The sequence below is a fragment of the Solanum pennellii genome, chromosome 12 (assembly GCF_001406875.1).
Source record: "Solanum pennellii chromosome 12, SPENNV200".
NCBI lineage: Eukaryota > Viridiplantae > Streptophyta > Magnoliopsida > Solanales > Solanaceae > Solanum > Solanum pennellii.
In genome coordinates this window covers 16,191,400-16,204,031 of record NC_028648.1, presented here as the reverse complement: position 1 = coordinate 16,204,031, position 12,632 = coordinate 16,191,400, and the positions used below count along the sequence as shown (strand labels likewise).

Genomic DNA, 12,632 nt, shown 5'->3' with positions numbered 1-12,632 from the left:
CCTTTCATGGCTTGTGAAGGGGGTCCACGACCACTTGGACGGCTCGTGGTCCCTAGGGCAGTAGTTCCTCTTGGAGCTTGCCCATTTTCATGGGCCAAGGCATCTTCAAGGAAGACTTAACGGACCGTCTAGGGCACCACTAGTCGTGGTGGTGCCCATTGTCCTTGGGGCGGTAGCTTGGCCAAGTGGCCTTGCTTGGCATGCTACCAATTGACCTTGACGGCCACTTTCACGAGCCGTGGTCATGACCACGGGCCGTGAAGTGGTCCGTGGTCATGGGGGCAGTGTTTGGCCAAGGTTGGGCAGCCTTGGCCTTTGGCTTAGGGCTTGCCCTCCTTGGCTTGGCACATGCCCTTGCACCCTCAACTAACATCTCAAAAGGTATTTTAACATTGAATCTAGCACGTGCCTTGACGTTGACTCACTAAACTCATTCAAACAAGGTTAGGAACTATTACAAACCACATAGACATATGAACTCACATAGCTTGGAGGCAAATATCAAGAATACAATGGTTGAAACATGGAGACAAAGTACAAAATACTTCCATAGGATAGCTACAACTCACAAAAGGGTAAACTCCATAGATAACTTGAAGGTGGATGGTATAGAGGTGACAGTTGCAGAGGAGATCAAAGAAGCTATTCAAAATTACGACAAGAACCTATATAAGGAGGCCAAAATTAGTGTTACATGAAGCTGCAAGGATATCTGCAGAAGAACAAGAGGAGCAACAAAGACGATTTGAACAGGATGAAATCTTAGAAGGCATTAAATTGTTTGCATTGGAGAAGGCCCTAGGGCCGGATGGATTCCCTATGTCCTTTTATTTGGCTTTCTGGGAACTTATAAAGGAGGACATCCTGAAGACTCTCCAATATTTTTATGAATATCAGAAGTTTGAGAAAAGCCTCAATGCGACATTCATAGCCTTGATCCCAAAGAAGTTTGGAGCTTCAGAGTTGGAAGATTTCAGACCTATAAGTCTCATAGGTGGAATATATAAGATTGTGGCAAAGATACTAGCTGAAAGACTCAAGAAGGTGGTTAACAATTTAGTTAACAAGCATCAGATGGTATTTATAAAAGGAAGACAAATCATGGATGCAACCCTAATTGCTAGTGAGTGTGTGGACTCAAGACTTAAAGGGGCAAATGCAGGTGTCATGTGTAAGCTAGACATAGAAAAAGCCTATGATCATGTCAACCGGAGATTCTTGTTGAATACTCTCAGTCAAATGGGCTTTGGTGAGAAATGGTTGAAATGGATTGACTTTTGCATTAAAACTGTCAAGTTCTCTGTTTTGGTGAATGGTGAACTTGTAGGTTTTTTTGCTTCTGAAAGGGATCTTTTGACAAGGTGACCCTCTGTCTCCTTTCCTGTTTATACTAGTAATGCAGGGATTTGATAGCATGATGAGGATAGCATTACAAAATAGATGGATTAAAGGGTTTGAGATAGGAAATAGCAGTGGGGAAATAATGGAGGTATGTCACCTACAGTATGCAGATGACACACTGATATTTTGTAAGCCAAAGGTTGAACAAATATGTTACGTCAGAATGATTTTTGACTATTTTTGAAGCTTCTTCTGAATTGAAAGTTAACAGGGGAAAAACCAGTCTGTTCCCGATAAAAGAGGTGCCAAATATCCAAAATCTTGCAATCATTTTAGGGTGCAAAGTTGAAAATATGCCAACTCATACCTTCGTATGCCTCTAGGCAGGGAACACAAGGCAGGGAAAATTTGGGACGGAATATTAGAGCAAACTGAAAAAAGATTGGCTAGGTGGAAGGCACAGTACATATCACTAGGAGGGAGGCTCATCCTTATCAACTCTGTACTTCCTGCACTTCCTACGTATGTAATGTCTCTATTTCCCATACCTCCCAAAGTTATTATTAAAAAGCTGGACAGATTTGGGAGGGATTTTCTTTGGCATGGCTGTAAAGAGGACAAAGGATATAAACTAGTCAATTGGCAGACAACAATGCACAGTAGAGAACAAGGTGGCTTGGGCATCAGAAATCTGAGAAATCTGAGAGCACAGAACAATAGTTTATTGATGAAATGGCTCTGGAGATACAATGGGGAGGATCATGCATTATAAAGGGAGGTAATTAGACACAAGTTTGGTGTACCAATGTGAGCACTGATACTTATGGAGTTGGAGTCTGGAAGACCATTAGAGCTCTATGGCCCAAACTGGAAGGGAACTTGCAGAAGAGAGTTGGAGATGGGAAAAGAATAAAATTCTGGAAGGATACTTGGAACGAGCAAAGTCCATTAATGGAGATTTTCCAGACTTGTTTATTCTAAGCAACAACCGGGCCATTTATGATATGTGGAGTGCACAGGGATGAAACCTATTGAGAATCGGTAGAGTAGCCGATTTGCTAAATAGGATTGATGATTTCAATGGCACTACTGCTGAACCAGATACATTAAGATGGAAACACAATATTGATGGGCAATTTTCTGTTGAAAGGGTTTATAAAATGGAAGGAAGGGTACAGTGTAGAGCGCAACCAAAAATATGGAGAAACTTATGGAGTAGTCCATTCCCAACCAATGTAAAATGGGCATACCTGACACAAGAAGTTTTGAAGAAAAAAGGGGCCATCATAGTTTCTAGGTGCTTCCTATGCAATAAGACAAATGAAACAAATAGTCATCTATTTTTGCACTGCACCTTTACAGCACAACTTTGGTCTCTATTTCTCCACAAAACAAAGACAAGCTGGACCATGCTGGCGCATACTGCAGATTTGCTAAGTTGCTGGATGAAAAGAGGAGACAGCAAAAGTCAAAAGAAATGGTGGAGGGCCATCCCACAATGCATCTGGTGGACAGTTTGGAGAGAGAGAAATGGGAGGTGTTATGAAGATAGATCCAATTCCATCCAGAAAGTAAAATGGAATTGTATATTATCTTTCTACTTTTGGTGTAAAGAAGTAGGTTTAGAGGATATAGATCAGTTTGTAGATTTATTAATATTCTCTGTAAGTGTCTTGTTTTCTAGTTGCTATGTTTTTTTTTACCCAACATTTTTTGATGGTGTCCAGCATGTCCTTAATGCTGAGGAATACACTTTTACCAGTTTCAAAAAAAGACACATGAACTCACAAGACTAGTTCCCGAACGTCATGGTCGTCCCTTGACGTTCATCCTCAAAACTCTTCAAACTAGACTTTAAAAGTCAAATCTCAACATTTTGACAAGTTACCAACTTCTAAAACACATGTGAAGCTCTAGTTCATCCTATTTCATTTTTAGGGTCATAACACATAGTTATATAAAAAATGTTACATTCTCAAAAAATAAAAAAGGGAATGTCACTGTTAACCCTGCATACAGATATCTAAATTCCATTGGAATCCAAGAGATAGAGTGGCCATGGAGGATGACACGGAGAACCAAAGTACCTTACAAGGTAAATTTTTTTGCCTTGGCTATTGACTAAGGAGGAAGTACTGACTAATGAGAACTTGAACAAAAGAGGGTTTTCAGCTTTGCTCTAGATGTTTCTTTTTGAAGAACAAGTAGAAACGATCAACCATCTCTCTTTACATTGCAAGCAGATCGATCAGTTGTGGCAGACTTTAATCAATACGAGGAAAATCAAATGGGTGAAGTCAGGACACATAAAAGAAGTGGAGAAGTGTTGGAATAGGGATGTTAATGCAGCTGAGAAGGATGAGAGCTGGAAGATTGTCTACCAGCATATGCTGGGGATAGTATGGATGGAGAGAAATCAAGGTGTTTTGAGGAGTAGCAGAGCAACATTCAGAAATTTAAGTTGAATTCTCTAGCTCTGTATTATTTTCGGTGTAAACAGGTAGTGATAGATCAAGCTGTTGACATTTATAAAACTATACACTGGTTGTAATCTAGTAAAGTATAGGAAATCATATGTAAGATCTACACTTTTGAGTGGAGACTTTTGATGTAGCATACCTGTGAATATATAGATTTAACTGTTACCTTCCTAAAAAAGATAGCTTAGGCTTTCTGTTATGTCTATATATCTTTCTCTCAATGCCAAAATATTTGTAAGATATTGAACTCCCCCACCCTTGTCAAAATTGCCCCCCCCCCCACACACACACACACAAAAGGGGGGAAAAATGATACGATACATCTTTCTGCTCTGGTATTCTTCTAAAATGTTGTCAGTTACTGCAGCTTTTGTTTTCACTCTGCTATACAACATGCTAGTTCACCTGAGGGCTATGTTCAAGCAAAAGTTGCATCTGTAGCTGCCCAGTTGATAAAAAGAGGCTGGTAAGTGGCTCTATATTGGAAATTTGTAGTCAAGCAGATCATAATTCACGGGTCATATAATGTACTGCTAACGCGTCTTGTTAGGTGATTCCAAAAGTAGTATATTTATGCTGTTAAACTAGCTGAATTCTGTATACACACACACATGTATGCATTATATTTTTTTGATATACTGTAACTTCTGTGATTTAGTTATATTTGATTTACCGAGGTTTTGTGATTAAACAGAAGGAGATTGCCCCTTGAGACATGGTCTAGTGGTAAGAGCATAGCGCGTGATGTGTGTGTTAGGTGAATGTCACTGTTTTGAACCGTGCCACAGTCAAAAGACTGGTATTTAATTGGAGGAAGGTTGAGGGTTGAGCCCATTATCCACCGAGTTTTTAACCAGGCGCCACTGGCCCTCACAGATTTTTTTTTAGTTATAAAAGATGTGTATGGATGACGGTGGTATACCTCAGCAAGGGAAATAAATATGTTCTTGTGGTTGTGATTTCTGGCTTAGAATTAAATAAATATACATTACCAGGGAAATAACTGGGGTAATCTTTGTAACCTGGAGACTCGGCTAGATAAGTTAAAAATCATACAAGGAAACCATGTTTTATATTCAAGGGGGGTGCAAGGGACTTTTCAATCTTCAAAATGACAAGTTTATCTTTATGGCATCTTTGATCTTTTAATTCTAGCATGCTATGATTATCACTTCCTTTGGTTAGTATTCATGTGCTTAGCCAACACAAGTATTATCTTTGATATGAGCAGTTCCTTAATTTAGCTTTCGTGTACATGATATCATAAATTTGCAAGTAATAGGTACTTAAAAGTCGTTTATGTCTGGTTCTTGTGTCCCATGTGTAGGATAGAATTCAGTGCAGCTCAGAAGGAGACATTTTTCCTTGAGGTCTGTCGCATTCTTTTTTCAAGTTTATAATTTCAGTATTTAATGGATATTTCTGGTCCAAGTACGTGGTTGTCTTGCATTATCCATTTGTCTGAAGACTTATTTTCTTTGTTAATATGTTAAAGCTAGAATTTTTGCTGACTGCTTCCTTTAAAGAATTTTTGCTGACTGCTAGAATTTTTGCTGACTGAGAAATCGAGACAGTTTCATGATTTGTGTTTTATAAATCAATTACGTAATGTACTTTCTCAAAGTGAATTAACTAGACAACTGACAAGACAGACTTATCATAACTTTCAAATTCCACCTAAACTTTGAAACTTGTTTTCCACTTGAAACATCCACAATGTATTGTAAAGGTGACATCTCTAACACCACATCATAAAACATGATTATAAAGCAATCCATTGTTTCCACTATAGATTTCTCCTTGTGTTGATGCACTATCTCCTCCTTTTACCATAATTCTGCAGTTGGGATAGTGCACCAAATTTAAATAAAAAGCTCCCAGGCGCGATTCCCAGTGACCTTTCTCTCTCCTACTTCCTAGGAGAGTAGAAGCCCTCCTCTACGGCAACTTTAGTAGGAGTTAGCCCTTTTCTTTTAAGCCACCAATAGCCACCCATTTTGGTTATTGTTCAAACATCCCTGAAATTCTAAGATGGAGGAAAATAGAATATACTTCAATGCTGGTTTTAAGTCTTACGACATCACCCGATGGGATACTGGCAAGTCGGAGTGGTACGAATGGGTGGAAAGGAGTAGGAATGGGTTTTAAGTCTTACGACATCACCCATTAGGACCATCCCCTAGGATAACTCTAAGTCACACTAGTGCACTGTAAAAACAACATCCCATTCTACTACTCCCACTTAGTGCTTCGTTAGAACTACTCTAGACTAGGCACATCACACAACAAGTCATATAACCTTCATTAACATTAGACATAAGACCAACATGCTTCATTAACATCATATAGAAACCCATTCATTCATTAACATTATAAGCACACAACAAAACTCCCTTCAAATGCCTACTTGTGCAATGCATAGATGGCGTCCCATTCCACCACCTACCCTAAGTAGTACACCCTTAGAGAGACCTAGTTCATTACATTCTTTTGTGGGGGCAAGCTTTGACCGACATAGGCCAAGAGAGCTTAACATATAATCCCGCTATTAACCCCTACTGGATGAGGGATCCCCATTTGCCTAAGGTAGGGTCATTCGTTTAGCCTTTACATGGAAAACCACTAGCTAGTCCTATGTGGGCACATAACTAAGGGATGGGGAGATTGCTTCTCGATACTACACCTTTACTCATGGAGAGTACCCATCTCAAGAGGTTGCTATTAGATACTACACCTCTACTGATGGAGAGTATCCACCAAATTTCATATCCTCTCGGTGCTAAGCATTAATCCTCACTGAGTATTAGACTTTCATTACATTCATTAACTATAGGTTAAGGGATTGCTACTAAATACTTTTCCTGTACTCACGGAAGGATGCTCATTCCAACCTATCATTCATTCATTGGAAAGCTCTTCAGAATATTGAGATTGCTTCTAGATACTCCACCTTTACTCACGAAAAAGTATCCATCCCAACACCCCCATTCATTCATCGGAGTTCTATTGAGAAAACCTTTCAGTAGACCCACATTCATTACGTTATCATTAGCTTCCTTCCTTCATTCATGTGTGTGTGAGTGTATATATGAGAAAACCTTTCACATAACCACCATCATTCATGACGTTGTCTTCTAAACATGCTCATACGACATTCATCATAATCCATACACAAACATACTTCACATTCACATTATACTCCAATGATCATACTACAAGAATCACATGCATAACTTAATAATGCATCTCTATACATATGCATCATAGCATTACTTTACTTAATATTCAATGCCTTCAAGGCCATAATCACAATACACCTACATAAACATATACAATAACTAAACACCGCCACCATAAGTGGACCATACCACACAAGAGCAATTCAATAAGAACTAGAACAATTTAGATCAACTTACCCTTTACCCAAGCCAATCACCCTTTCTCAATTCTCTAACAATTCATCATAATTAGGCATCGATAGCAATAGATAACAATAGGAACCAACAATACTACTCAATTTAAGTGCAATTCTATCAACATGAAACCATAATCACAAAACTCACTTCATAAGCCAATTTTAGGAGATTTGGACAAAACATGGGTTCTTAAAGGAATTCCATTAAGCAATCATATTAAAGCCCTTGATTCAACGTTATTACTTCAATATCATGACGTAGAAACATTTTAACAATGAACCCATGCATAGAATAGAAATTGGGAAAATTGATCATGGATACACCTTTGAAAACCTTTGAATTGGACTCCTTGAATGAGAGGTTATTCAAGAATGAAGGATCACCACACCTTAGTATTAGGAAGCCCAAAAAAATTGAAGAAGAAATCACTTGAAACCCCTTCTCCTAACTTGAATTTGCCCTAAACCTTCCATGCTGTTCTTGAGAGAATCTATTTGGGAGGGAAGGGTTTGCTTTTCATGTTTGAGTCTAAGTGAGGGTTTAGTTGTTTTAATATACTTAAAATACCCTAAATAACCTAAAATAACTGTCCCCTCATGTATTTAGCCAAGGGTGGAATTTACGAAACCACTATGGAGGTCCTTGGGGAGTTGTACCCAGACGTTTTGACCCTAAACACGACCATCTAGGTGCTAGTGTCACCTCCCATCATTTTGGACTCCATACGACACACTAAAACATGAACAACACACTAGCACACAAAAGACTAGTTTCGAACGTCTTGATCGTTCCTTGACGTTTGACCTAAAAACCACTCAAGCTTGCCCTTGGATACTATTTCTCATTAATTTAGCAAGTTATTAACTCAAGAAACCCACGTGAGACTCTAGTTCATCCTAGTTAATTTTGAGGGTCGTTACAAGAGCCCTTTGATTGAAGAAAGGGGACAAGAATAAAAAGGTCTTCCACAAGATGGCTAAAGCTCACCGAAGGTATAACAACATAGACCAACTCATGATTCACGGAGCCATCACTGAAGAGCCAGATAGAATTCAAAATGAAATTGTTTATTATTATAAACGCTTGTATACAGAAACCAATCAGTGGTGACCTACTTGCCAATGTATGCAAGTCCCAGTCCTAACAGAAGAGGATAATATGTTACTTGAAGGTGATTTTGATGAAGAAGAAATTTTAAGAGCCTTAAAATTATGTGAGGTGGATAAAGCTCCTAGCCTTGACGGTTTCACAATGGGATTTCTTGTGAAATGCTGGGAGGTGGTAAGCAGGACATCATGGATACTTTTCAAAACTTCAAGCAAGGAATTTTGAGAAGAGCATTAATGCAACATTCATAGCACTCATTGTCGCAAGAGCATATTCGGTGGCACAATATTCCAGTAAATTGAGAAATATCTCCTAGAATGAGGCCCATAGCCTTATACCATGAAGAGGGACAGTACCTCCTCCCCTTTATCTTTGTGCTCTTAACTTCCAAATATCCCTTTCCAACTTAACTTCAAATACTATTTTCAAATCTCAACCAAATCTATCCAAATGCCTACTTAAGACTGCTTTTAGTCAAGTTGTGTCTTTTGATGCTACATAGAATGAGTAACAATTTTATCAAATTGAATGTGCTAAATCATTTTTCGATGCATAGGATCTTTATTCTCGTTTTACTACAGGTGAGACAGGCGATAGTTGGTGGCCATGGTCTTGATGTGCAGTTCATTGGATTGAACTTTCTGGAATCCTTGGTACATCACACATGTGATATCTTATAACTTTCAATGAAAGCAGTTACTACTATTTTACATTTACTCTCTTTTATGTGGTAGAATCAAATTCAGTTGTTCATTACAAAAAAATTTCTGTTAAATTTTTTCTGCATCTCTTTCAGGTATCTGAATTTTCACCATCTACTTCAACTGCTATGGCTCTTCCTAGGGAGTTCCATGAGCAATGCCGAGTCTCTTTTGAGTTAGAATATCTAAAGGTTAGTCAGTATACCATATGCACTGATGTTTTTCTCAGACTTGGTCACAGCTTGCATCAGCCCCCTCAGTTCAGTTTTGCAGTTTCTTCAATTTTGACTAATTACATATGGTTCTCAAGAGTTCTTTGTTCCTAGTTTTTCTTTTATACTTCCAATGTGCAGTTGTTTTACTGCTGGGCACAAGATGCTGCTGTTAGTGTCTCCAATAAAATAGCTGAATCAGAGGCTGCCATTCCTGAAGTTAAAGTTTGTACAGCAGCACTGCGTCTGATGCTTCAGGTACTCAACTGGGACTTCAAATGTGATGCAAATGTGCTAGACAATGCAAAACGAGGCATCAACATTTTCTCTGCTGGGTTAAGGGGCGATGTAAGCTCTCCTAAGAGGACTGAGTGTACCCTAGTGCAGGTAATAAACTAGTTCTGTACCAGTGATTTTTTTTTTCATGAATGTAATAGAAAGAACAATGAGTCATTCATGTGCTTGATGTTCCCACATGCTACAGTTTTGTCAGTATTGTATTTGAGAGTGACCAAACACTTCCACAAGTGCAGCATAAACCTAAGTTGCTCGGACTCGGGTGTGGGCATCCGAGACGGATGCGAATCCGAGAGTCGGATTCCGCGAAATCCAAATTTTAAGATTCGTGGGTGCAAATCTGAGTATGGATACGGCTAAAAAATTTAAATATTACAAAAATATAGTTATGAAGATATTCTAAATTTGAGAGATATATTGTGATAAATTTACATGTATTTTGTAGAATCCTATCTTCCGTTCTTCAAGATGAGATTACTATTCTATTCTTCCTACAAAGACACAACAAAATAGAAACTAACATTAAAAGCATTTACAAATTACAACAGAATAAATATAACTAAAAGAATCAATAAAAATTGGAAAGAAGAACTAACCTTAGAACATGGATAGTAACTCTTGAAAGTTGAAGCAAAGTGAAAAGTGAAGAAAACACTACAATTATTAAAATTCAAGAGATACAAAAAGATATCTATCCACAATTTAGATATTCATAATTACTAATCAATATTCAATACACCAAGTAAAAGTGCAAAACATACTATTGAACAAAAAGCATATCATGAATATCATGAATAGTATCACACAATGTAGAGGTGTGTTACTTTTGTTCCACCTAGCCAATATCATGAATAGTATCAAAAAAAATTTGATTGACCGGAAATGAGATCTTTTTCCTCATGCTCAAAGATGACTTTCTTGACTTTCTTAATCATTGAGTCCCACATACATAAATGAGATGTAATTTTGGGCCATCAATATCGACACTTCTTAGCATATCAAAAATTGGTTCCGTAAATTTCAAGAAATAGTCAATACTATCCCATTTTTCATCATTCATTATAAGGAATTTTATTTCACGTGTCTTGGCTTCAATTCCCTTATCCCACTTATAATTCTTCCATTCATCATCCATGACCATTTTTTCCAAAGAAGATTTTACTTTGCGAATTCAGGTGGTCATAATGATGTGTGAGGCAAATCTTGTTTCACCAGCCTTCAACAAACACAAATCCAAATGTTTTTGAAAAAGTGCATGTGCCATGTCATGGTTCACAACAAAATTCTTTAAATTATTCGCTTCCCTAAGTAACTCTAAAATCCATTTACAATTAGTAAAAGTGAGGTGATTTTTCGGAAGGTTGGCACATACTTTTCAAAGCTAGATTCAAACAATGAACAACGCAAGGAGTCCAAAATATATGAGGATATTTTTGCTCCACTGTAGTACCGACAAGTTTCATATTACTTGCATTATCCGTAATAACTTGAACAACATTGTTTGAAACTACATTTTCTATTGCTTCAATAAATAAGTTAGCAATATATTCACCATCTTTTACGATTCCACTAGAATTAATTGAATTCAAAAACATTGGGCCTCCACTAGATGATGCCATTATATTGATCAAAAGTTGTCTTCTAGTATCGGACCATCCATCCGAACAAATTGACAATCCTTTCTTTTTCCATGTACCTTTTATTGGTTGCAACTTTCTATCAATATATGTTTTTTCTTGAGCTAAAAGAGTTGACTCAATCTATTATATGATGGGGGAATATAACTGGGAATGGAATTTTTGGCTAGAAACTTTGAATATTTTTTTAAATAAGGAGAGTTGGCAAAGTTGAATGATAAACCTGGTGCGTAGAACATCCTAGCAGCTAATTTGTCGGCCGTATTCCTCTCATAGATGCCGAATAATTTTCCGATAGCTCCACTACTCGAACTCTTTCATTTCTTTTGTTGAATTAGATCAGTCCCCTCCGGAAGTGATATATAATCAGCTTTTTTTCTTGCATCAACTTGAACATTGGTTCTTCTTCTTTCCGCTTGTTCATGCTCCATCTTCAAAATCGCATATATATCACCACTACTTTCTTTACATATTTGAACACCATGACCCGATAATCTCAAAAGATGTGCTTTCACCCTATTATATGATCCCGTAACATTTTATAACAATAGTTACAAGACCATGTCCTATTCCCACCCCCATTTGGAGCCATCGAAATAACTTTAACATGATTCGATAGAGGTTTATCATCAAAATCTATTCCTACACTTTTTGTAGGTCTCATAAAATCATTTTTTTTTGACTACTTGATGTCATCTTGTTAAACAAAGGAAGATGAGTTTTTTTTTGCTTACAATAAACTTTGAATGAAAAACAAAGAAGAAACAATGATGTTTATGGTTTTGAGAGGGAAAAGTAGGTGAGAAAGAATTTTTTTTTGACTAGATGATAACTGATGAGATGTTTTTTCGACTCCTACTCTACTTACTTGGAAGACTTTTGAGCTTTCATTTTTCATCATTGAAGAGGAGTGTATGTATATTGTATACATATATTTTTACTATTATTATTTGAATTGTTTTTATAGTTTTAATAGAAAAATTTATGTTATCTAATTTTTATTTTTGTGAGAATGTTTGGGTATAATGCTTTTATCTAAGAATTAAGTAATTTTAATATTTCTTATACTTAAATTTTTAGTATTTCGATAGTTCGAAGCTTGAAGTGATAGAAAGAATAAAAAGATCTAATAAGACGAGATCTTTAAATGCTTGTATTGATAGGAAGAATTCAGTGATCTAGCAAAACATGATCCTTGATCTGGATATGATATTGTACGTGAAATACTGTATATATATATATATATACACACACACACACACACATATATATATGAAAGAGAATTAGTGTATTAAGCAAGTATGGAAAAGCCGAAAACGGGAATTCAGGGACTGTATATATATATAAGAGATAAAAGGGAACGATAATTTAAACAAAATTTAGAATATTATATAGGCCTTTCCTCATGGTGTCATTGGTACAAAAATAATATAAAATAATA

At 37.0% G+C, this 12,632-nt stretch overlaps 1 protein-coding gene across 7 annotated transcripts in view; it reads left to right on the top strand.

The window, feature by feature from the left end:
• LOC107007242 (exportin-4) overlaps nucleotides 1-12,632 on the top strand; it is a 77,398-nt gene that overhangs the window by 19,049 nt on the left and 45,717 nt on the right. For 4 of the 7 annotated variants that reach the window (XR_003575401.1, XM_027913311.1, XM_027913308.1 and 1 more), the window contains 5 exons: nucleotides 4,180-4,287; nucleotides 5,149-5,191; nucleotides 8,926-8,997; nucleotides 9,141-9,236; nucleotides 9,399-9,644. Coding sequence is in view for 5 of the 7 variants with exons in the window: in XM_027913311.1 (XP_027769112.1) it covers nucleotides 4,180-4,287; nucleotides 5,149-5,191; nucleotides 8,926-8,997; nucleotides 9,141-9,236; nucleotides 9,399-9,644 (565 nt within the window). In the remaining 2 variants the exon portion in view is untranslated. Of the gene's footprint in view, nucleotides 1-4,179; nucleotides 4,288-5,148; nucleotides 5,192-8,925; nucleotides 9,004-9,140; nucleotides 9,237-9,398; nucleotides 9,645-12,632 lie in introns of those variants that run through there. The other 3 variants (XM_027913309.1, XR_003575402.1, XM_027913312.1) reach the window with 3 other exon arrangements.